At 40.9% G+C, this 24,971-nt stretch overlaps 1 protein-coding gene across 1 annotated transcript; it reads right to left on the bottom strand.

Moving 5' to 3' along the window:
• Positions 1-4,179: 4,179 nt before the first annotated feature.
• Positions 4,180-24,546, bottom strand: LOC131928435 (polycomb group protein Psc). The gene is made up of 10 exons (XM_059284468.1): positions 24,458-24,546; positions 17,362-17,473; positions 17,056-17,152; positions 16,123-16,178; positions 15,972-16,016; positions 15,784-15,886; positions 12,544-12,625; positions 12,260-12,361; positions 7,216-7,296; positions 4,180-7,065 (listed from the first exon to the last, which is right to left on the bottom strand). The coding sequence occupies exons 2-10, from the start codon at positions 17,471-17,473 to the stop codon at positions 4,420-4,422; spliced, it is 3,324 nt and encodes a 1,107-aa protein (XP_059140451.1). The 5' UTR covers positions 24,458-24,546; the 3' UTR covers positions 4,180-4,419.
• Between the last annotated feature and the right edge of the window lie 425 nt (positions 24,547-24,971).

Below are 24,971 nucleotides of genomic sequence, written 5' to 3'. Positions count from 1 at the left end.
ATAGACGCCAGTCACCTATTTTCGATAGGACAAATTTGTGAGAGCTTGCATTGTACAAATTTGTGAGGGTTGGCATTGCGCTACATAAAAAAAATTGTGAGGGTTTGCATTGTGCTATAAAACAAATTTGTGAGGGTTGGCATTGTGCTATAGAACAAATTTGTGAGGGTTGGCATTGTGATATAGAACAAATTTGTGAAGGTTGGCATTGTGCTATAGAACAAATTTGTGAGGGTTTGCATAGTGCTATAAAACAAATTTGTGAGGGTTGGCATTGTGCTATAGAACAAATTTGTGAGGGTTGGCATTGTGATATAGAACAAATTTGTGAAGGTTGGCATTGTGCTATAGAACAAATTTGTGAGGGTTGGCACTATGCTAGAGACCAATTTTGTGGGGATTAACATTGTGCTATGGCATTTGTGCGGTTGGGCATTGTGCTATAGAACGAATTTGTGAGGGTTGGTATTGTGCTATAAAACAAATTTGTGAGGGTTGGCATGAGACAAACTGACTGTTATTTAATCCAATGAATGCAGCAAGCACCATTTTGTCGAGAGAACGGCGCTTTTGATTGGTTCCTGGTCACTGTGAATGTTTACTATTCGTCCTGCACCGTGTTTATTTGCTCATATACAATCGGTGTAGAAAATTGTTCTGCTGTAAAACCGTGTATGTGCTTTCATTTTTTCTCTCCTACCGAAGATACCAGGGGTGACCCCAACATAGGCCGAACTAATCACTAGTTTGACTTTTTTAACTTCGTAATTTTATCTTCTCTCAGTAAAATGTTATCCAACTTTTCTATGTAAAATACAATGGAGCTTCTCTCTATAAAATCCAACCCAACTTCTTTCTATAAAACACAATGAAAAAAAAAAGAAAAATTCTCTCACTTATGTTACCAGCCTCTAGACCCGTGGGTCACGTTTTTCCTTCCTCCCCCGGTGTAAACACGCACCATCTACCTTGGTATGAGGGGGGCAGGAGAGACCTACGGTCGCGAGCCCGGGTTCCGAACGTATGCCTTTCGGGTTAATGGGCACTGGTTTCATAACTAGACCAAGACATCACACACTTATTTGTTATATTAAAAAATATGGCATTAATGTTCATATCCAACTTACTGGGGTCGGCGTGGTCGAGTCGGTAAAGCTCATGGTTGCTAAACCGAAAAGTCTCGAGTTGGGGACAGCCACTCTTCTAGGAGAGACAACTCCAAAATCAAACAACTGCTGCCTTGTAGTTTGTTCTTGGTTGGACAAAGGCTATGGAAGCAAATCCAAAAAGAAATCAGGCTGAAATCGGAGTCAATGGCCTCAATGGCGCATAACCAGTTGATACGTAATCCTTAATTGTGATGGAAGCATGGTCGAGTCGGCAAAGCTCATTGTTGATAAATTCGAAAAAAGCCTCGAGTTCAAACCCTCTGGCAGATAAGGCTCGATCCTTTCCAACACTAAAAATTAAGAACGAAGAAGAAGAAAAAGAAGATATCCAACTTAGACATCTTTAATGTATCTTTAAACTTTAAAAACAGGAAATCCGCTATTTTTGTTTGATACTCTTTCTGTTGCTATGATAAGAAAGTATACATTACAGGCTAACCCTGTAGGATTAGAGATCGCATACAACAGGCTAACCCTGTAGGATTAGAGATCGCATACAACAGGCTAACCCTGTAGGATTAGAGATCACATACAGCAGGCTAACCCTGTAGGATTAGAGATCGCATACAACAGGCTAACCCTGTAGGATTAGAGATCACATACAACAGGCTAACCCTGTAGGATTAGAGACCACATACAACAGGCTAACCCTGTAGGCCTTTACTGGATCTACAAGTTGAGCTCAGGTGTGTTTACATTGTCTAAATCCAAACACGTGCAGGTATTTGGTCTAGGGGCTGGTCTGGTTCCAGTCAGCCGCTTGCCTAGAGGCGATAAAGGTTAGCCTAGCCTAGCAGGTCACTGATAGAGTGCTAGTAAAGGTTAGCCTAGCCTAGCAGGTCACTCATCGAGTGCAAGTAACGGTTAGCCTAGTTTGGGATTTAGGTCACTGATCTAGTTCTAGTAAAGGTTACCCTAGGCCATCAGTAAACCACTTATACAGTTAAGTAAAAGCAGAAAGTTTAAATGAGTTAAGTTTTGAATGATCAGGTGCAACCTACTTTTTGTAAAGCGTCAATGTGACTTGTAGTCAGTGGCGTAGCGAGGTCGGTGTCACCCGGTGCGGCACTTAATGGTGTCACCCCCCCCCCCCAGAGGCGTAGCGACCCTTCCTGGGGACAAACTTTCAAGTTTTCTATTTGTACCCCCCCCCTCAAGTTTTCGATTTGCACCCCCCTCAAGTTTTTCTCTATATATTTTGCTATTTTTTGCCTTGGTGTCACCCCCCTAAATGGTGTCACCGGCTGTGGTCCGCACCCCCCTCGCTACGCCCCTGCTTGTAGTGACTCCTAAGACACGTGACATTGATCGATTCAAACAATCTTTGATGTCTAGTGACTCACAAGCACCAAATGTCACGTTTCCTGACTCCAAAAATACCTTCAACCAACCTCTTCCTCTTGCGAATCATTCTGTGTAATGGGAGGTTGGGTAGTGTGTACTGGGAGGTTGGGTAGTGTGTACTGGGAGGTTGGGTAGGTGTAATGGTAGGTTGAGTTGTGTAATGGGAGGTTGAGTTGTGTAATGGGAGGTTGAGTTGAGTGTAATGGGAGAATGAGTCGAGCTGTTGCTGTCCAGATAAAAAATGTGAGAACCACTGCGGTGCAAGTAAAGAGATCGTCACTAGGGACACAAGAGCACGTGATCAACTGCTGCATTTCAACACGTGCATGTCCAGCTGTGTGCTGGGGTGAGCTAAGTAATCAAGCGTGAGTAAACACCAGAGATCGTCTGAAATTTGGTCAGAATAACAAGTCCAGTATCTGGAAATGTGTGATCGATAGTCAAAACACGGCACCATTTACTTGTAGACTTACTAACCAAATATCGAACAGATTTGTGTACTCACACAAATATTAATATGGACAAACTAACAAAACCAACAACCAAATGATAAATGCTTATTGTTTTATTAACTGGCGCATAAAAGCAAACCAAACAAATATAAATAAATCAAATCAAGTCAAAGAACAACAATCGTCAAACAATCTTTTCAAAGTTGGACATTGAGAAAATACCTTCCTGCGGTAACCAACCATCCCGTGTGAGGTGGTCAAATGACTAATTAATTAACTCCAACAATAACCACAGGCCGGCCTCTTAAATCTTTATCATTGATACAAACATACAAAGTAAATAACAAAGCCGTTACAAACGGATAAAATAATGCCCGTCTGGTCAAACACATGTGTAATGTTTTTATAGAACCAGGACCATCGTGTATACTAGACAGGTTTAGATGTTATGTTATTATTTCTGTGCAAGAATTAGGTCAGCTAGTCAGGAAAGTTGTATAAAGTTGTCTGTACAAGAATTAGGTCAGCTAGTCAGGAAAGTTGTATAAATTTGTTTCTGTACAAGAATTAGGTCAGCTAGTCAGGAAAGTTGTATAAATTTGTTTCTGTACAAGAATTAGGTCAGCTAGTCAGGAAAGTTGTATAAAGTTGATTCTGTACAAGAATTAGGTCAGCTAGTCAGGAAAGTTGTATAAAGTTGATTCTGTACAAGAATTAGGTCAGCTAGTCAGGAAAGTTGTATAAATTTGTTTCTGTACAAGAATTAGGTCAGCTAGTCAGGAAAGTTGTATAAAGTTGTGTTTGTACAAGAATTAGATCAGCTAGTCAGGAAAGTTGTTTTGTATAAAGTTTGTGTATCTGTACAAGAATCAGGTCAGCCAGTCAGGAAAGTTGTATAAAATTTTGTATGTACAACAATTAGATCAGCTAGCAGGGAAAAGTAAATGTAAAGACATGTATAAATAAATAATGAACATTAGTTTGGAAATGTAAATTGTTACAACAGTATCAAACAACTTGAAACAAACTCAACTGCATTATATTCAGTACTGTACACATAAATGGTCTGGTCTGATCGTACAAGAAACAACAAACAAATAAGAACAAGTTATAGTAATAGAGGGAATATAGATTTCATATAGTGATGATGTACAATGTGTAGAGTGTGTAGCATGTATAGCATGTACAGTGTGTGTAGGAAATGTGTAGTGTGTAGCATGTATAGCATGTACAGTGTGTGTAGAAAATGTGTAGAGTGTGTAGGAAGTGTGTAGGAAGTGTGTAGGAAGTGTGTAGGAAGTGCATAGAGATCATAGAGTTAAGCAAGGATGTAAAGAGTATTTTGATGTGTTTAAACATCAGACAAAGACACAAGTTATCAAACAAAGAGATGAAAGGCAGAAATAGAAAGACTTGTAGAGTCACCTCAAGATTAGCAGTACAGATAAGGTCAACTAGGACCTCAAGACCCCATTTGAAAGTCGCATAACATCTTTATCTCTCTTGACTAAGTTCAATGGTTCTTCAGCCTCAGCAAGTGAGGATCTCCCCCCACTAGTAGGGGGGACATTCTGCAGTGTTTGTTTGATGGCCAGCTCATGGCGGCCCATGACAGAGCCCTCATACAGAGTGGGCTGGCACAGAGTTTTCAGGCTGGGAGATGAGCTTTTCCTCACACTGCTGCCTTTACAGTTCTGATTTCTCAGTAAAGTGTTGGCTATGTCGGCTATTTTTTTCTTCTGGGCCACCTGTTTCTTTAACTGACTAGAACCATTAGGGCTGGGACTCTGTGTGGATGGCTGGTTGCTGGACTCTGGTGAGGATGAGGTGGATGATGGTGAGGTGGATAATGATGAGGTGGATGATGGCGAGGTGGATGACAGTGAGGAGGATGGCGGTGAGGTTGGTGACTTGACAGCGATGGGTTCACTGGTACTGGAGTGTGGTGGTTGAGAGCAAGTCTCAGCTTTGTGTTCAACAGATAGAGAAGGTTTAAAGGATCTTCCCTCAGGCGTAGGTGCCCTGGTGACCGGGGTCAAGTGGGCTGTGTCTGACCCCTGTGTCTGGGACTGCTGGACTGGTACCGCTGCAGGGGTGGGGGAGGCCGAGGCAGCAGGTGTAGGGGATGCTATGGAAGTAGATGAAACAGTCTGGCTTGACTCAGGTGCTGGCTTGTGTTGAACTCTGACCTGAGCAGCTGGCCTAGATAGGACAGGGGAGACAGAAGATGAGGTAGATGAGCTGACTGGAGCCAGGGTGAGAGAGACTGGCTTGTTGCTTCTAGAGAGTGTGCTGCTCTCTGCTTGAACACTGCTAGTTTTTAACATGGACGCCACAGAGAAGGGATGCTTAGAAGACTGAACACTGGATTTGTCTGTACTTGCCCCATGAAACGCGGGGTAGAGTGAAATCATCTGCTGTGTTCTGAGCTGTTTAGTTTCAAGCTGGAGATACCCAGATAAACCCATCATCTGGGTGGTGGCCAGCTTAGATGGGGCTGGAGCTATAAGCACAGGACCATTGGCCTGTCTTTTCCCTAGCAGAGACTTGCCAGGAGGTCTGGCATCAGCTCTATGTTTGGCAGTTCTAGAAGGTTTTGTGTTGGCAGGGACAGGTCTGGTGGGCTCAAGACAGCTGGAAGACACAAGCTGTGTAGCAGTAGCCACAGAACAGGCCTGGCTTGTGGGCTGACTAGGTGGATGGCTGAGTCTAGGAGATGGCTCTGGTCTTGTGTCTTTAGTGTCAGCTGATGCTGGTGCAGTGGCTTGTGGTGATGGAGCTGCTAGTGCAGGGACTTGAGATGACAGAGCTGTTGATGCAGGGGCTTGTGGTAATGGAGCTACTGGTTTCACAAGAGATGTATCCTTCAACTGTTTCCCAGAGTTGTTGGTCTTAGACTGGACTTGGTGGGAATCTGAGTAGTGGTGCTTGATGACCCCAGGCAAGCTGTGCTTGGCTGGTCTGGCTTCTGCTGGCCTCTCCTCTGGCGCTGCTTGCTGGCCATCTGTAGACAGGCCACAGACTGGTGGCCCAGTGATGGCCTGCTGTGTCGTGGAAGGTTTTGTCACAGAGGATTTTGGCTTGCTTGGCTTAGATAAAACTCTCTGGGGTGTCATGTCACCTCTAGCTTTCTCCTCTGTTTTAGTAACAGAGAGTGCTTTGGGTGTTTTCTGAGGTACAGTGCTGGGCAATCCATTAGATTTGGGATCAGATTTTGTAACAGACCCAGCTTTTGATGTTTTTTGAGGTATTATGCTAGAGACTGCATTAAGTTTATCATCTGTATTTAAAACAGGCTGGGGGTTTGCTAAAACAGACTGTGCTTTAGATGTTTTCTGAGGTATTATGCTAGACAAGCCATTAGGTTTTTCATCCAGTTTTGAAATGGACTGTGATTTTGTTAAATCCGGATGTGTTTTTGCTAAAACTGGCTGAGTTTTTGCTGAATCCGGCTGTGTTTTTACTAAATCTGGCTGAGTTTTTGCTAAAGCTAGCTGAGTTTTTGCTAAATCAGACAAGCCATTAGGTTTTTCATCCGGTTTTGAAATTGACTGTGTTTTTGCAAAATCTGGCTGTGTTTTTGCAAAATCTGGCTGTGTTTTTGCAAAATCTGGCTGTGTTTTTGCAAAATCTGTCTGTACTTTTGCAAAATCTGGCTGCATTTTTGTTAAATTTGGCTGTGTTTTTACTAAAACTGGCCGTGTTTTTGATGTTTTCTGAAGAGTTGTGGTAGGAAATCCATTAGTTTTTTCATTTGATTTTGGAACTGGCTGTGGTTTTGATGTTTTCTGAGACATTATGCTAGAGAATCCCTTTGATTTGTCATCAGTTTTTGATGGAGGCATTGCTTTTGATAAAACAGGCTGTGCTTTTGATTTTTTCTGAGGCACAACACTGGATAGTCCTTTGTGTTTGTCTTGTAACTGAGGAAGTGTATCAGTGAGTTGTGAGAGAGACATTTCTGTCTCACTGCTCAGTTTTTCAGCCTTGACCTTTGGTTCTTCAGTTAAGTTTGTGTTCAGCTGCTTGACCTCCTCCATCTTGCGTTTCTTTGGGTTTGGGCCTTCAAAGACACAGAATGTCAGGGACAGTGGGGCTCTCTGCAACAAGTGTACAGGTTACGTCATCTACATTGGCATAGTGACAGTCACATACAACATATAGATTATGTGTCAATGTGACAGTCAAATAAACATACAACATATAGATTGTGTGTACATTGTCACTTATCAAGAGATGAGTCTACATACCCTCCTCCAGTTAAATATATAAGCAACATCACAAAGAGTCAAGCTGTTTCTCAAGGGTTCATCATTGTAAAACATGTCGATCTGCAAGTAAACAAAATGTAAGCATTTAGTGTCTTGTCTTTTGTGTCTGAGAGAAAAAAGATCCCAGACAAAGTGCTGGACTCTGGAGACTCTGGTACCATGTATAGAGTCAAACAACCTCCTATGGGCATTGTTGCTTTTACAGTCTGACTAGCAGTAAGAGAACTGCTGTTCTAAACAGCACTTATCTCTGCTGGGGTCATTGAACTAGTCATTTCTCACTCTACCTATACATTCACGTCAAGCACACCTTGCCCAATGAAAGAAATGTACCATCAGATTTGACTGGAGTTCACACACTGATTTAACTGTGTGCGGGCTATATACTATATGCCAGATTATTATTCACATCTTACACATCCCTCTAGTATCAACAATATAGGCCTGCCATTTGTTCAAATACACAATTGTACTTTGGCCCGTCAACTATTTACAAAAAAACATTCTTCTATGGTCCGGTCATCTAAATTACTCCAGCCACTATATGTAGCGCACATGTAAAGAATGGGACTACGCAGACAAATAATAAACCGCTTCAGTAGGAAATGCCATTTAAAAAGAACTAAAATAAAACTAATTTTAGTGGAAAGAAAAAAAAAACTCATTCTTCAGGCAGAATTTCCTGCTCGAATGTTTCATCTTTCTGAACTTGTGTTGAGCGAGGTTGTTGGTTGTAGCGTCATGTGCAGCATATTCTAGCTGCCACCCTAAGCTTTAATGAGTAGATGTAATGAGTGTCGATACGGGCAGCTAACAATAGGCTGGCTGAGCCAGGCAGAGAATCAATGCCCCCAGCTGCCGCTTGCCAAATGGCCAATTAAAATAGGAAAACGGGAGAGGCTGATGAGCGAGGGGCTGTGGTGGATTATTTACAAGATCAGATGGAGGCCAGTGGGTGGAGGCTTGTCCAACTTGGACAACAATCGGGTAGAAAAAACAAATCAGCTTTCAAAAAAACAAACGTACAGTAAGATTGAGTTCATTCTACGAATACACACGAGTTCTGCACGGTAGAACGTGCTGCGTCCTAGTGAGTGAGGTTAGAGTAAAATCTATACGCTAATTATGCATAGGGTGAAAATGAGTGAATAATGTCTAAGTACACATAGCACAGGTCCCCTATGTTACAGACGTGAGAGCAACCAAGGAGGAAGCATGTCTGGATATCGATTAGTTCAAGTATATCAGTAGAGGGGGAGTACTGGCACTGGGAGATGCTAGGGGCAGGCCGGGATCAATACTTTTCGACAAGCACGCCAAATGACTTGTCCAGTAGGCTGGCAAATAGGGAGCCGGGCCCCCCACATGTCGTGCATGATCACCCGCTATAGCACGACTAATCAGGCCCGGACAAAATGGAGGGAATTAATATTGCAAGGAACCCGCGGCTCGTGGAGGTGGGGTACACCAGGGAATAGGAGGAGATGGCTAGAGCTCTACACACGGCGACTGGAACAACTCACGCACGGCTTTATATGGCTGCTCCGTTTTTTTTTTCTTTTTTCTTAGAACATCGGGCTTATTTCTTTTTCTAACAACTTAAACACGTGGCTTTATTTTTAGAATGGAATATGTTTACATTTGGTAGAATCAACGTCAGCTACATTGAATACAATAACAACACAGTAGAGGAGAGAGGCAGTGTTGAAGATGGTGAAGGCAGGAGGAGACAACCGAATGGGGGAGATAACTGGTGTAGAGAGAAGACTTGGTAATGGCGAGTAGTGGCACACAGTAATCCCTGATCGATACAGGTTAATCATATGGATGAAGGCTCGCTGGGGGAGATGGGGGCTGCATGGAGAAAGCTATTAGACTTGCTCACACAGCACTGTGCCAGACATACAAGTCTGATGTCTTACAGCTCCCAGAGCTGGAAGCAGCATTGTGCCAGACATACAAGTCTGATAACTTACACTACAGCTCCCAGTGTCAGACATACAAGTCTGATAACTTACACTACAGCTCCCAGAGCTGTCAGATTGACAATAAGTCATGAGACACAGGTCAGATTGACAATAAGTCATGAGACACAGGTCAGATTGACAGTAAGTCATGAGACACAGGTCAGATTGACAATAAGTCATGAGAAAGGGTCAGATTGACAATAAGTCATGAGACACAGGTCAGATTGACAATAAGTCATGAGACACAGGTCAGATTGACAATAAGTCATGAGACACAGGTCAGATTGACAATAAGTCATGAGAAAGGGTCAGATTGACAGTAAGTCATGAGACACAGGTCAGATTGACAATAAGTCATGAGAAAGGGTCAGATTGACAATAAGTCATGAGACACAGGTCAGATTGACAGTAAGTCATGAGACACAGGTCAGATTGACAATAAGTCATGAGACACAGGTCAGATTGACAATAAGTCATGAGACACAGGTCAGATTGACAATAAGTCATGAGAAAGGGTCAGATTGACAGTAAGTCATGAGACACAGGTCAGATTGACAATAAGTCATGAGAAAGGGTCAGATTGACAATAAGTCATGAGACACAGGTCAGATTGACAGTAAGTCATGAGACACAGGTCAGATTGACAATAAGTCATGAGAAAGGGTCAGATTGACAATAAGTCATGAGACACAGGTCAGATTGACAGTAAGTCATGAGACACAGGTCAGATTGACAATAAGTCATGAGACACAGGTCAGATTGACAATAAGTCATGAGACACAGGTCAGATTGACAATAAGTCATGAGAAAGGGTCAGATTGACATAAAAAGTCATGAGACACAGGTCAGATTGACAATAAGTCATGAGAAAGGGTCAGATTGACAATAAGTCATGAGACACAGGTCAGATTGACAGTAAGTCATGAGACACAGGTCAGATTGACAATAAGTCATGAGACACAGGTCAGATTGACAATAAGTCATGAGACACAGGTCAGATTGACAATAAGTCATGAGAAAGGGTCAGATTGACAGTAAGTCATGAGACACAGGTCAGATTGACAATAAGTCATGAGAAAGGGTCAGATTGACAATAAGTCATGAGACACAGGTCAGATTGACAGTAAGTCATGAGACACAGGTCAGATTGACAATAAGTCATGAGAAAGGGTCAGATTGACAATAAGTCATGAGACACAGGTCAGATTGACAATAAGTCATGAGACACAGATCAGATTGACAGTAAGTCATGAGACACAGGTCAGATTGACAATAAGTCATGAGAAAGGGTCAGATTGACAATAAGTCATGAGACACAGGTCAGATTGACAGTAAGTCATGAGACACAGGTCAGATTGACAATAAGTCATGAGAAAGGGTCAGATTGACAGTAAGTCATGAGACACAGGTCAGATTGACAGTAAGTCATGAGACACAGGTCAGATTGACAATAAGTCATGAGACACAGGTCAGATTGACAATAAGTCATGAGACACAGGTCAGATTGACAATAAGTCATGAGAAAGGGTCAGATTGACAGTAAGTCATGAGACACAGGTCAGATTGACAATAAGTCATGAGAAAGGGTCAGATTGACAATAAGTCATGAGACACAGGTCAGATTGACAGTAAGTCATGAGACACAGGTCAGATTGACAGTAAGTCATGAGACACAGATCAGATTGACAATAAGTCATGAGACACAGGTCAGATTGACAATAAGTCATGAGACACAGATCAGATTGACAGTAAGTCATGAGACACAGGTCAGATTGACAATAAGTCATGAGAAAGGGTCAGATTGACAATAAGTCATGAGACACAGGTCAGATTGACAGTAAGTCATGACACAGGTCAGATTGACAATAAGTCATGACACAGGTCAGATTGACAATAAGTCATGACACAGGTCAGATTGACAATAAGTCATGAGACAGGTCAGATTGACAGTAAGTCATGAGACACAGGTCAGATTGACAGTAAGTCATGAGAAAGGTCAGATTGACAGTAAGTCATGAGACACAGGTCAGATTGACAATAAGTCATGAGACACAGGTCAGATTGACAAAAAGTCATGAGAAAGGGTCAGATTGACAATACGTCATGAGACACAGGTCAGATTGACAATAAGTCTTGAGACACAGGTCAGATTGACAATAAGTCATGAGACACAGATCAGATTGACAGTAAGTCATGAGACACAGGTCAGATTGACAGTAAGTCATGAGACACAGGTCAGATTAACAATAAGTCTTGAGACACAGGTCAGATTGACAATAAGTCATGAGACACAGATCAGATTGACAGTAAGTCATGAGACACAGGTCAGATTGACAGTAAGTCATGAGACACAGGTCAGATTAACAATAAGTCATGAGACACAGGTCAGATTGACAATAAGTCATGAGACACAGGTCAGATTGACAATAAGTCATGAGACACAGGTCAGATTGACAGTAAGTCATGAGACACAGGTCAGATTGACAATAAGTCATGAGACACAGGTCAGATTGACAGTAAGTCATGAGAAAGGTCAGATTGACAGTAAGTCATGAGACACAGGTCAGATTGACAATAAGTCATGAGACACAGGTCAGATTGACAGTAAGTCATGAGAAAGGGTCAGATTGACAATAAGTTATGAGACACAGGTCAGATTGACAATAAGTCATGAGACACAGGTCAGATTGACAGTAAGTCATGAGACACAGGTCAGATTGACAATAAGTCATGAGACAGGTCAGATTGACAATAAGTCATGATAAAGGGTCAGATTGACAGTAAGTCTTGAGACACAGGTCAGATTGACAATAAGTCATGATAAAGGGTCAGATTGACAGTAAGTCATGAGACACAGGTCAGATTGACAATAAGTCATGATAAAGGGTCAGATTGACAATAAGTCATGAGACACTGGTCAGATTGACAATAAGTCATGAGACACAGAGCTACCCCAACTTTAATAAGTCATAGAGCTGGCAGTAAAAAATCCAGCCAGTATGTGAGATAGAAAGCCACCCAAAACACAGACTAGCCACATGGAAACAGTAACTGACCTGATAGTGTACAGGAAGGTTGTACTTGAGGCGAACAAATTTCTTCAGATGGCCCACTGTAACAGCAGCCTTACACTGTAAGTATCTCACATCCACGGCCTCCTGGGAAACAAACAAATGATGGTGGTAATACAAACACACTGATCAACATCTCGTTAGCAATTCTTAACTTTTCGTTATGTTGAAAACCTTGAACTAAACTTCCGGGGTAAAACATTCACCACAGAGATATGTAAACAATTACTATTACAAGGTGTGTGAAGGTCGAGAGATGGGAAACAAACCTTAATCCTTCTGTCGATCCTAGTCTTCAAGTCTTCTTTGGTCGTGAAAACTCGACGGAAGTCTACACGGTCGCTTGCACCACTGAAAACAGAGAGAGACGGTTGTTGAACACTGCAGGTTAACTATTGACAACTTGCTTCTTACATCAAGTCTAGAGAAAAAAACATAGCCTTCGTTCATCTTAAAGAAATCTGAAGCGTGTAAATCCCAGTATCAAGGTGTCAACATTTTTAACCCAACTAAACAACTAAGTCAACTCTGATTTACAAGAAAATATAGGCTCCTTGTAGACTACAAATAATATGAATTTTTAAATTAAAAAAAAAATATAACATAAAATTCAAATACTATTACAACAGAAAATGATGTCTAGATATATTCTCTAAGGGGTCGTCCATTTATGACGTCCACACGGAAGGGGGAGGGGGGTTCAAAAAATCGACTTTTGAGGACACGTGGGGGTGGGGAGAGGGGATCGGGTCCATGAGGACGTCCACATGCTGAACTTAATGTCGAAGTGCTAACATTTTTAAACAAACATAAAACTCGAATCCTGCATGTAAAAAGTGAAATTAAGACGACATTGCTCGTGTTAAATGAAGACATCTCTAGACTCTACTCTTATATTTAGCCTAATAAAAAACACGAGCCGGCCCGCGGCATAACATACGCCGCTATTTAGTTGTTTCTAATTTTCAATAATTCATAATTTGTGAATTCGACAGTACCAACGCTGACACTGAAAATATTTCTTTAAAACACTATAAGTAGCTCGTTAAGGACCATAACCGCCCCCCCCCCCCTCTTCCTTCCCTCCCCCCCCCCTACGTTTAAAATCGTTGGCTCTGCTTGTAAACATTTAGAGTGAACACAGCTCACTAAAACCATGTAGGGGTGGGGAGGTAGGGAGAGCGTTTGCAGCTTGTTTTCTAACGGCTCGAAGAAGAGAATTATATATATAGATTCTCGAAATACTAAAGCCGTATATCAGTTATTAGATACACAATACATGTTATCGAAATAGTAAATTGGTAGAAGTTTTGCGAGATCTACTAAATTTTTCAATTTTCCTGGACTCCACCTGGGGGGGGGGGGGGGGGTTGTCGAAAGTGGATGCGCATATAATTTGTGTGGACGTCATAAATAGATGACCCATAAGCCGTAAATTTTTGGTAATAGTCAATTTTTGGTAATAGAAGAAAACAGACATTACGCAACAAAACAAAAGTATAGAGTTAGTCATTACTGACAGTTACAGATAGTCATTACTGACAATGACTTGTTACTAACATTGACATTCCAAAAGTTATCTTGAAATAAACACAATAAACTATTCACAAACTGAGTTGTTTTAACCTCGCTAGGACCAAACAAGAAAAATGGAAGTGTATGTGAGTTTTTTAATGAAGTAAAAACAAAGGTATTCCACGCATGTAAAGAAAGAGCAATTAGAAGGGAAAGGTTGGGTAAAATGTGGCGAGTCGGCACTAATGTCATGAGAGATCTCCCACTGCCAACATGGCGGGCAGGGACATCAAAGAAAGATTGCTCCGGCGGGAACAAGTCTAATTCTGCTCCAGCCGAGCACCGGCAGGCAGATATCTTGTGAAGTTGGGAAATGCTAGAGATCAACGGGGCAGAAACACTCCCTCTATGCCAAGCTAATAGCACTGCAGGATCAGAGCGCAAGCCGAGAGTTGGACGATAAGACAAAAATTCTTAACACTTTTTTTTTAAAGCAACAGATCTAGAAGATTTGCTAATAGGAAAATAAACGTAAATTCTTTTTTTGCGCAACAAAAAAATTAGGCGCGAGGTTTTCTCCTTTACCCCATATAGCGAATATGTCATTACGGAAGCTATCCATCTTTGTTTATGTGTTTACGTGACAATAATAGCATAATGTAAGCAATGTATCTTGCTTATGCATTATGTTACAATAAATGTATAATGTAAGCAATTTATCTTATTATTACGTGACAATTAAAACGTAATGTAAGTAATGTATCTTGTTTATGTATTATGTGACAATGAAAGCTTAATGTAAGCAATGTATCTAGTTGAAGTATTGGCTCCACTATAGCCCCACACAACGACCCTGATCAAAGGGATTCTACCATTAGATAAGATCCCATCCAATAGACTAGCTGTGATGATTTCAATGAAGGCCCAGGTAAAGCGGGGCGGGCAGTAAATCTATTTTTAGCCCAGGACCAGGTAAACACGGGATGTAGTGGCACTAGACTAGTGTCTACAGCAAGCCAACCTGATGGGAGCTATTCCTGGAATTCATACACGCTCATTTAAGGGCAGGGGAATAGCACTGGCATGGCCGCTAGTAAGCTATGTATCGTTGTCTTTTGAGTAGGGTCATTCCCATCATTCATTTTTTTTTGTTTCTAGTCAATTCCGGCACATACAAATACACTTAAAGTGGTATTTCACGACCGAACCGTTGAACTAGACCGGATCGGATGCTAGCATTGGCTCTATTTGTGTCTTCACAATAACATTATATCTCTACATATGTCTCATAAAAACTTTTAAAAAAATTAGACTTTTTTTTTTTAAAGTAAAGACTAAAAACACAAGGTATGTCTAGTCTAATATTGCCTTCTTAGCTACAAAGACTGCTTCTAAAGACCTTCCATAAAGAAAGACGGGATGTACCTATCACTAAGGACTTTAGTTTTCTGATTGAGGGGAGCTTATCATAAGTCAGTGTGGAGGACATCAATATATTTTATTATGCTCTGGTCTAAAGGCATTGCTTGTCTTAATGAATATGTGACACGGTGAAGTAGTGTATAGTTGCTTATGTGAGCATGGTGTAACTGTATGTTACATGGCGATGGGGCATACAAGGAGATTGTGCCACATACATGATACTGTGTGTAACAGGACTGTGTGTTATACACAAAGACTGTGTTATACATGAATTCTGTGTAATAGTCATGTTATAGATGTAAACTGTGTGGGTTGTACATGAAAACTACTTAAGGTACATCAGACATGTGTATTATACATGAAAACTGCCTGATATACATGAAAATTATTTTATACATTGAAGACTGTGTTGTACACAAAGACTGTAATATATATGGTCTGTGGATTCGTTTCTAAAGAGTGCTTTGTATTACGTTTGGTGATTGTGCTATAAATTGCTATCCAATGTGTACGACAATATGACAATGTCCCCTATTGAAGCTAACACAAGATGACAACACCAGGCTACTCACTCAGGACAAAAGTGTAAGGCTAGGCTAATCTTCTCCTCCTCTGTGTAGGCGAATCTGTCACTCATCTCATCCCCTCTCTCCTCCCCCGCCCTCTTGGGTGCGGCTGAAACCAATACAATTTGACATCAATTCAAAGCTCACATCAGGGAGTAAACAAATAATTTGTAGACAAATGTTGAGAGACGTACCTTCATAATGAGTCGTGTAGAACTCTCGCCTCCGACGCATTTCATCTAGACAAGAGAATAAAACAATGTATCAGTTAGGGTGGTCAAGTCAACGAAGTAAGTAGAGGTGAATGGGCACGCTAGTTACAGGTTGGTAAGGAAATAAACTGACCTTTGTATAAGCCTGGAACCAGTTTGTAAACCAGATCTTGTAACAACTTGTCTGACCTATGGGAGGGGTTAAAGGTTAGTCGTGAGGATATAACGTTCTTCTCAAGTACTGAAAAAATAATACTCAACAACATCCATATAACGTGCAGGGGGGGGCGCATAACATTTGTCTCAAGAAGAGAACCAACAACATTTAACGAAATCTGTGTAAGGCGGAAGGCCAAGACTACAGCAACTAGTTTAATGACATTCATTTCAAGTTATGTAAGAATTACGTGATGTAACAGAGGTTCGGGGGGGGGGGGGGGCAAGGTTTCGACAGCCAGTATATAACATACAACTACACTGGTGTGGCGGGAGGGGGGGGGGGGAAGCGACGACAAGGGTAGAACAGGGAGTTAATAACATACACTGGTGTAAGTACTGTAAGTGGGTGGACAAACTAAACCGATGAAGACACCAGAAGGATTCATGCATCAGGTAGATGAGAAGGAATGTGTTATGAGACAGTTGATACATTGCTTTCCTGGACCAGCAGCTACAACCTTCACATAACCAGTTAACTACAGAGATAGCACGGAGAGCTGGAGAGAAGTAGACAACTATAACCAGCACATGACAGATTTATACAGACAGATACAAATTGTTATAAGGTGGTCATCCAAACATTGTAGGGTGCTGGCTTACACAAGTACAGTGTAACCATGTTAACAATTATTGAATGGTCACTAGTGTACAATAAAAATTACAGTGCACACTCGGGTGATTAATGTACACATTGTTGGCGAATGTTTTCCATAAGTATATGGTGACACATAAACATGGTTACTAAAGAAAATACATAACCACAACACGTCTACCCATGTAAACTCTATTACTCGCTATTAGGAAAGCGCTATAAAGAACAGTGTTAAAAAAAAGAATCAAGTGGTACCTTATGTTCTGGTGTGGTCTAGTTTTGTGGACAACAGTGTCACACACTGGACACGTCTTGCTGGTTTTCAGGTAAGTCACAATACACGTACGGCAAACTGTTGAGACAAATGTATACAGATGTTATAGGCTGGCATCACACACTCTAGTACTGGCAACTAGAGTTCATCAAATCACACAGTGCTAGGTACAGCTATGAGGGCTAAAGCTAATTTGTTTTGATGTTTTGTTTTAAAGAAATAGCTCCAGTATTTTAGAAACAGCATAATGCTAAGTTATAGTGTTAAAGTAAGAATGAAATACTTACAGGAATGTAAACATTCTATAATAGTAGTGGCATCAATAAAGTAACCTTCACACAATACACAAATCAGATTTTTGTTGATATCTCCGATTTTCAAACGGGTTGTCCCGTTCATCTAAAAAAAAAACAAGAAAAAATATCTTGATACACAAAGAACTGTAATTTAGCAAGTAAATGTAGGTTGTGCTATGAACATTTTTAGGAACATTCAAATCTATACAATATGGACAAGACAAGGGGGTTTCAAGACAACAGAATGATGCAGATACCCATTAAAAATATAGACATAGTTCTAGTTTTAAGTTGAGACGAGTAGGGGCAGATACAGTATCAAAATACCATAATGTTAATATAATAGTAGCGTGTTTTGTACTTGGTTTATACTTTCCAACAATCTTAACTAGATCTAGCAGTTTAGACTCGATGCAAATGACTTGCTAATAGCTGTTCAGCTGTACTTAAGTGAGATTTCAGCGTACCTTTCTCGAGTCGTAAATATGCCACTTGCTTAATATACGTTTGTCGGTGTATCAGCATGAAGCCGGGGGCCAGTATTTGATGCGAGCCAACAGACGAATGGCGGGCCAGCCAGCCAGCAGACACCAAGCACAAGAAACCGTGCCATACTAGTGTGTGCTTCTAGCGGCATGCAAGTTAGGAATTTTCTCCTGACATTTGGGAGTCGAGTGAATTAATTGCCTTTTGCGAACAAATCCGATGGTTTTATTTCTTCTCCCTCATTGTGAATTGAGCTAGGTTTAAACGAGACAAGGGGGAGAAGCTCCCCCACAAGACACTAAACCCCCTGAAACATTAGCTCCTGGCCCTGGCTGGGGAAAGGTTTAGTGGAGGTTAATATGTTGCCCTGCTCTCAGGCTATTTCAAAATCTTAGTTTGGTGGGACATAGGAAACCAAAGCACATTCTCTAATAAGTATGTCAAATTCATCAACTTCTATTAGTGACCACCTGTCGCATTGATGTCGTTTAATGACAGCGCACTCCCTGGTCAAAAGTTATATTATGAATAAATAAACAGGTGTAAGGATAGCTGCCTAAACTGTTTCATGGTTTTGTGATGTCAACAGGGTATCGGGCTGATAAGTAAACAACACAACTTAACGATCATTTAAACACAACATCACATTGACAAACCGTGAGATCTAAAACTAATTTAGTTCCAGTACCATCTCAAGTTAAAATATTAAATCTACGAAAGAGTTTTGTTTCTTGTTCTACCGATCGTGTTAATTTCACCCTTTGAACCTACGCACATTGAAATGTTGCTAGTGATGCACACTGTCTATAAAACAGTGATCAGTAGCACAGAGATCTACTCAATGTAACACGGTACAAGTTGTGTTTTCTGTGGTATAACGTGTTTACTTTGTTTAAACCTACACATCAACATCAATACTTCAGTTTAAGATATCACTGGGAAAGGTTTGAAGTGAGGAGTAGAAAATCCCAACCCTCACCCGCCCCACAACTCAACAGCCCTAGTTGAATAAAGCACTCAGTATTTTACCAGGCCAAAAGACGTTGCTGAACACTCCAAGCTAGTGAACGTGATTGTTTCAGCGGATGGGGAGGGAGTGGGGGCCTCTGTTGTTCCACTCCACCTGACTCGTGGCGAGTTCTGGTTTGCTTGACGTTCTATCCAGTGTGAGCCAACCAAAACGCGTGCTGACTGCCAATGCGCGAGGTATAGGCGCGAGACTAATCAGCCCCCCAGCCATTAACGTCAGACACATAGCCCGGGTGTACACGGCCACAGACTGGCGCACTACCGCGAGTACTGACAGCTAAACAAACATACTAGCGACCTTAAGATGGCATCACCACCATTTCAAATCTGTCACCGGGCTGATACACCACTGGCGGCTCAAACTTTCTTCAAACACTACACGTGATAATGCGAATATTGCCACAACCGGTATCACAAAGGCAAACCTCGGGTCTACTGCCTTAAGCTTGTTCACGTGTAGCTATGGTTGGCCGTATCGCAACAAAGAACTCAATATTGAGTCCCTTGTCTCAATGTATTGCTTGTTAATAAGATGCCTGCACTTTATGGACCAAACTCTATGGTAGTGTCAACTATATTGGCAATTTTGGGAGTTAATTATACGGATACATTTTTAGGCCAAACGATATCTATATTGCAATAGAAAAAAATGTTACAACAAACACTAAGGCTGTTCACTTGTTTAATTGTGTTTGATCAAATGAGCAGAAGACAAAAACAATGTGTACGTTAAAATAAAAGACCATATCCACATTTACATCAGTAAAAGTACAAGTGTGTGAACTTGTGTGGGTAGCAAATTTTACTCAAATATAGAGAGCTCAGAGGCGTCGCTGGGCGGGGGGTGCGGACCGCACCGGGTGACACCACTGAGGGGGGTGACACCAAGACAAAAAAAATATAGAACGAGCCGGCCCGCGGCATAACATACGCCGCTATTTAGTTGTTTCTAATTTTCAATAATTCATAATTTGTGAATTCGACAGTACCAACGCTGACACTGAAAATATTTCTTTAAAACACTATAAGTAGCTCGTTAAGGACCATAACCCCCCCCCCTTCCTTCCCTCCCCCCCTCCCCCCTACGTTTAAAATCGTTGGCTCTGCTTGTAAACATTTAGAGTGAACACAGCTCACTAAAACCATGTAGGGGTGGGGAGGTAGGGAGAGCGTTTGCAGCTTGTTTTCTAACGGCTCGAAGAAGAGAATTATATATATAGAAGATAAATTTGTTTTGTTTTAAATTAGAGTTAAAAAGTAATTTAAGTACATAATGGCGATCCCGACAAGGGAGGGGAGGATAGTGACACCATGACGTAAACGTGCAAACAATAGAGAAAACAATGCTACAACCAGCTGTATTTACAACCGACTATAGATAAACATAATCAGTATAAAATGTATTAAATGTGAACGCTTCAAAGATTTTATCAAAGGGGGTGGAGATTACACCAACTGCAAAATTTACAGAGAAAAAATAGGGGGGGGGGTGGCACCATGAGATGCCGCACCGGGTGACATCCGATCTAGCGACGCCACTGAGAAAGCTAACACCAAAAACACTGTTGATCTGTGTTTCTGACTTATTTTTCACCAGAGAGAGAGAGAGAGAGAAAACCGGGGGGGGGGGGGGGGGGGGTAATGATTAAAAATTTCGTAGGACGGGGCAGACACTAGTAAAGGTATATATTCTCTCTCTCTCTCTGTATATTCTATTGAGTTGGGGTGGGGGTATCGATGTTCCATTGGGAGGGGGGGGGGGGGCACTGAGGAGATGCCTGAAAAAAAAACTCTGCTGTTGATGAAATGTTTAAATTAAACACATTTGAACTTTTTATTTGAGTTTTTACTTCTACTGCACAGATGTCCCAGTAGTCGGCTAATGAATACAAGTACTAAAAGCGTCCACGTGACGTATAACTGCATATTTTAATATTGTCTACTGTGATGTTCGCACGATTTGTTTTGTTAAAGGTTGTTTTTGTTATTGACTAAGATAAGAACAGCCGTACTAGCAAGAGAAACTATTTGAAGTAAAATATAGAAAAGGCAGTGAATGATTTAGATCTAGCTAGCCTGAGCCCATTCGTTGGTCGCGTTCAAACTGGAAACGAAATCGATTGAAGGATGACCCCGCCGTCCATGGCCGCTATAAAACAGGCCTGGTGAGGACGATGTGGAATCAATGGGTCTAGTGCTGGAGATGCTCTCGGTTCTTGACTCACTGGAATGTCTTCACAAATTGGAAAATACCCGTGGGCGTCAAGCGTAATTATATCTGGGACATAACACAGCTACATTACTTTAGCTGGCCAGCGTTGTTTAAGTCAGCTGTGGTTATACATGTACATCAAGTTAATGTTCTTTTTTATTTAACACAAACATTCACATTTAAATCAAACTACCTAGCTTATATAGCGCGCGTCAGTAGTAATGATTCCGGTATGTGGATAAGGGAATAAGTCGCGCAAATCGATGAGATTGGCATCATTAGAAAGTACCTGCATGATGATGATTCAGTCACCGCGACACGGACATATTCATTGATTTTTTGGTGATGGGCCTAATTTGTATTGATCTATAAAACCTACAGCACGTAAACATTACACGGGCAAACATAAATGACTTGATGAGGACTATCTCAAGACAAAGCATAAATCAATTTGCTTCCCTGTGTGTAAAATGACTTGTATTACATCCACAGCCATTACAAACTGATTGCGACAGCACGCCAGCTACAAGTACAGGCTAGCTGTGCAGACTATGCTTCGAAAGACGCGCACTGAAACTGGGAACGAAGACAAGCAGTACACAGAGCTAGGCTATCATAATCTAATTAATTCAGCGCTAAAAGATAGGCAACTGACAGCGGGCGGGGAGAGCAGGCGTTGGACGGGTTGGCTGGTCATTGTGCTGGCCACACAATCCCACGCTAATATGTTGGGGTCAGGTGAAGTTATTTTCACAGCCTACAGGGACAGCTCAAAGCGATTCGATCTCTGGATTGCTAGGACGATACTTGTCTCTATTTGCCCCGTATATTGCTGGGACGTTGCTTGTATCTTTAAGCCCCTTTTATTGTTGGGACGTTGCTTGTACCTATTAGCCCCGTATATTGCTGGGACGATACTTGTATCTATTAGCCCCGTATATTGCTGGGACGTTGCTTGTATCTTTAAGCCCCATGTATTGTTGGGAAGTAACTTGCTTCTATTAGCCCCGTATATTATAGAGACGTCACTTATTTCTTTTTGCCCCATGTTAACATGTGAAATGTGCCACATCCACCGTTTATATCTAATTGACTTTATTGACACTCCTACTGTCAAGTTAAATCTGTATCAGACTACGCTTCTATTTCTAACTATTAGCTCGATCAAAATATCAAAGTTAAGGGGAATATGTAATGTGCAGGGGCAAATGTGTCAAGGAAAGAAAAATAAATTTGAATTATTATTGCCCATATAACAACATGGGGGTAGTGTGGACACATCAGAGATGCGCGAAGGAACGTCGGCCCAGGTTTAGTAGCCACAGCACACAAGAGAAAAACATGACCTAGATTGAAACAAGCACGAAGGGCGAGCAGTTAATCCAGGTCACTTGGTTTGTCGCAAGCCTCCCAGCTGGACACATATTACGCTCCTACACTTTGCTATTCATAAACTTTAGAGCGCGTCACCGACATTCAAAACCAACGTCATAAACACCAACAGGTCTTAAATTTAAGCACACACGATTGTAAAAGTTTCAAACTGGGGGCCTTGATTTTTTAAATTTATTTTTATAAATTAATAAAACACGATAAATGCTAATGGACAGTCGGGCAATATACCTGAAAAAAACTTTTTATGATATAATATTTATCTTAGCCTGTTTGACTACTGTAAAAAAAATGTACGCCAACAAAACAAATATTTTGTAAAAAAAAAAAAAACATTTGTTTAACAACATCAAAAGCTGAGTTTATTATTATCAATATGATAAATAGAAGATGGGTCGTTCTATAAACGAATTAGTCATGTTGTATTAATATTTTAGGTGTTCTGGCTACATTGAGAAGTGTGTCCGAAAGTGTATTCAAATGTGACCTTCACGGACTGGTCATTAATAATTTCCGCCCGCCCCTTCCCACCTCTTTTCTCTACACACCGTGCTATCCCTTGGTCATGGAGCTGACCATGACCGCCGAAGCACACAACACTGAATGACAAAACAGTGTTTTGACCTAGTCCAACAGCACAATGAAACAGGCATAAAGGAGATGGGACTGTGCGCCAGGAAAGGGAGGGTCGGTAAACTGACAATGGCAAAACGTCGGGGCGGGACCAGTGCGGCTGGGCTCGGAGAAATTCCCATACATGGATTGGCAATAATGAAATACACTATAGCTCAAGACTCACGACTTAGTGGGTTTTTTTTAAATGAGAATGTACTAAAAATGTAATTACCGACAACTTTTTGTTTTATAAATAAAAAGGGATATTGTTACCAGAAGTTAATAGGCCCATATATGTATTACTATAAACGCGCTGGCAATCAGACCTCCCCTAGGTCTAGATCTATAAATCACTTGCTATCGCTTTTTCCACGTTATATAACATTTTTGCATTAATAACTGACCTTTTTACCCCAAACTACACATAACTACAAAGCGGAATAGTGCAACACATTATTTATATGCAATTACTAGATCTACCTATATTACAGATCTCAAGATCTAATGTGCTGACAGTAACTTTAACATGAATGTAGATCTACAAGTTTAAAAACAGAAGTGACACAAAAATCAACTCATAGATCTGTATTAATACTAGATCTATATAGTATATAGATCTAGAATTTAGATCTTTTAGGCCTGCATAAATTATACATATCTTGAGTGTCTCTATAACTAACTATAGACTATATATAGGCCTAAATTCCTAAATGTATAGATCTAGAATAGGCCTAGGAATAGGCCTAAACAAAACACATTTTATTTTTCAGTCTATTGTAGATCTAGAAATCTAGACAATATAAATCCTTAAATCAATGTTTAACGAAAAGTTAAAGTGGCCTACAATCTAGAATATGTCTATTATGCAAAAAAAAATTATTAGAAGGCTAGAAACGTCCAGTCTAACTAGATACACTATGTAACTTTCTAAGTACTTACAAAGTTATCAGTTAGATCTAGATCTAGTCTAGATCTAGATGTCTAGTTAGTTGTAGACTAGACCTAGACTCTAGATTCTAGATCTAGATGTAGAATCTAGATCTATACCTAGATTAAATTTTTAAATCTAAAACTAGAATCTAGATTTTTATGTAATTTTTAGTGCAATTAATGATGCGAACAGATAAAAAGATAAACAAAATAGGCTCCTACAAGCAAAGAAAAAGTATCCATTCGAGGTTTAATGGTAAAAAAGTCAGCTGTTTTCGACATTAGTTTTCAAATAAAAACAAAACAACGATGTATTTTGGTTAGCTACTGGATTTTCTCTGATACAAATTGATCATGGGTGGGGGAGGGGCGAAGCGTTTTTATCTGAAAGTCGCGTTAAGTTCCTACAAAGATGTTACTAACCTTTCAGTTTCCGTATCAACCCGTATATTTTTTGTAGGGGAATATGCTGGTGTCGTTTTCTACATACAGTTTTAACGCAGTTACCAAAGTTAAAGAAAGATATTAACCCACAGCCTAGTAATCAAACCGCCTTAGTATGGCCATGGCCTGCTGATGACGCCATCTTGGTCTGCTTTCGAACGCCAACCCGTCGATAAGTAGTGTGCAGACCGTGTTTAATTTGTGATAAGCACTAAATTAGGTTGAAAGTTTTGATATAATAATGGCATTACTCACCTTTGTAAGAAATAAAGTTGCACTAATGAAGTAAAAATAATAACTTGTCTGTTATAATAAAAAAAACAATCCAAGTGAAGAAAATAACAGCCACAAGACCAGCAACGCCGGCGAGGTCACGTGACTTCCAACAGCCGTCAGCATTATTTTCCGCAGCCGGTATTTTTAGACAGGCTCGACCGCCCAATCACAGACAACCTACTCCGTGACCCAGACTTTCGAATCCCGCCTGATTGGC

This window comes from Physella acuta, unplaced genomic scaffold (assembly GCF_028476545.2).
Source record: "Physella acuta isolate Inbredline_101_S28 unplaced genomic scaffold, ASM2847654v3 ptg001502l, whole genome shotgun sequence".
NCBI lineage: Eukaryota > Metazoa > Mollusca > Gastropoda > Physidae > Physella > Physella acuta.
Note: the sequence above shows the minus strand (reverse complement) of the source record. Positions and strands in the feature narration are given on the sequence as shown.

What these genes read in the sequence shown, in the direction of transcription:
- LOC131928435 (XM_059284468.1), bottom strand. Translation starts at nt 17,473, where the DNA reads ATGAACGGGACAACCCGTTTGAAAATCGGAGATATCAACAAAAATCTG. An exon ending in GGTTCCAGGCTTATACAAAG is followed by an intron (nt 16,017 to 16,122) that starts GTCAGTTTATTT and finishes TCTCTTGTCTAG; the next exon opens with ATGAAATGCGTCGGAGGCGA. An exon ending in GGATCGACAGAAGGATTAAG is followed by an intron (nt 12,362 to 12,543) that starts GTTTGTTTCCCA and finishes TTTGTTTCCCAG; the next exon opens with GAGGCCGTGGATGTGAGATA.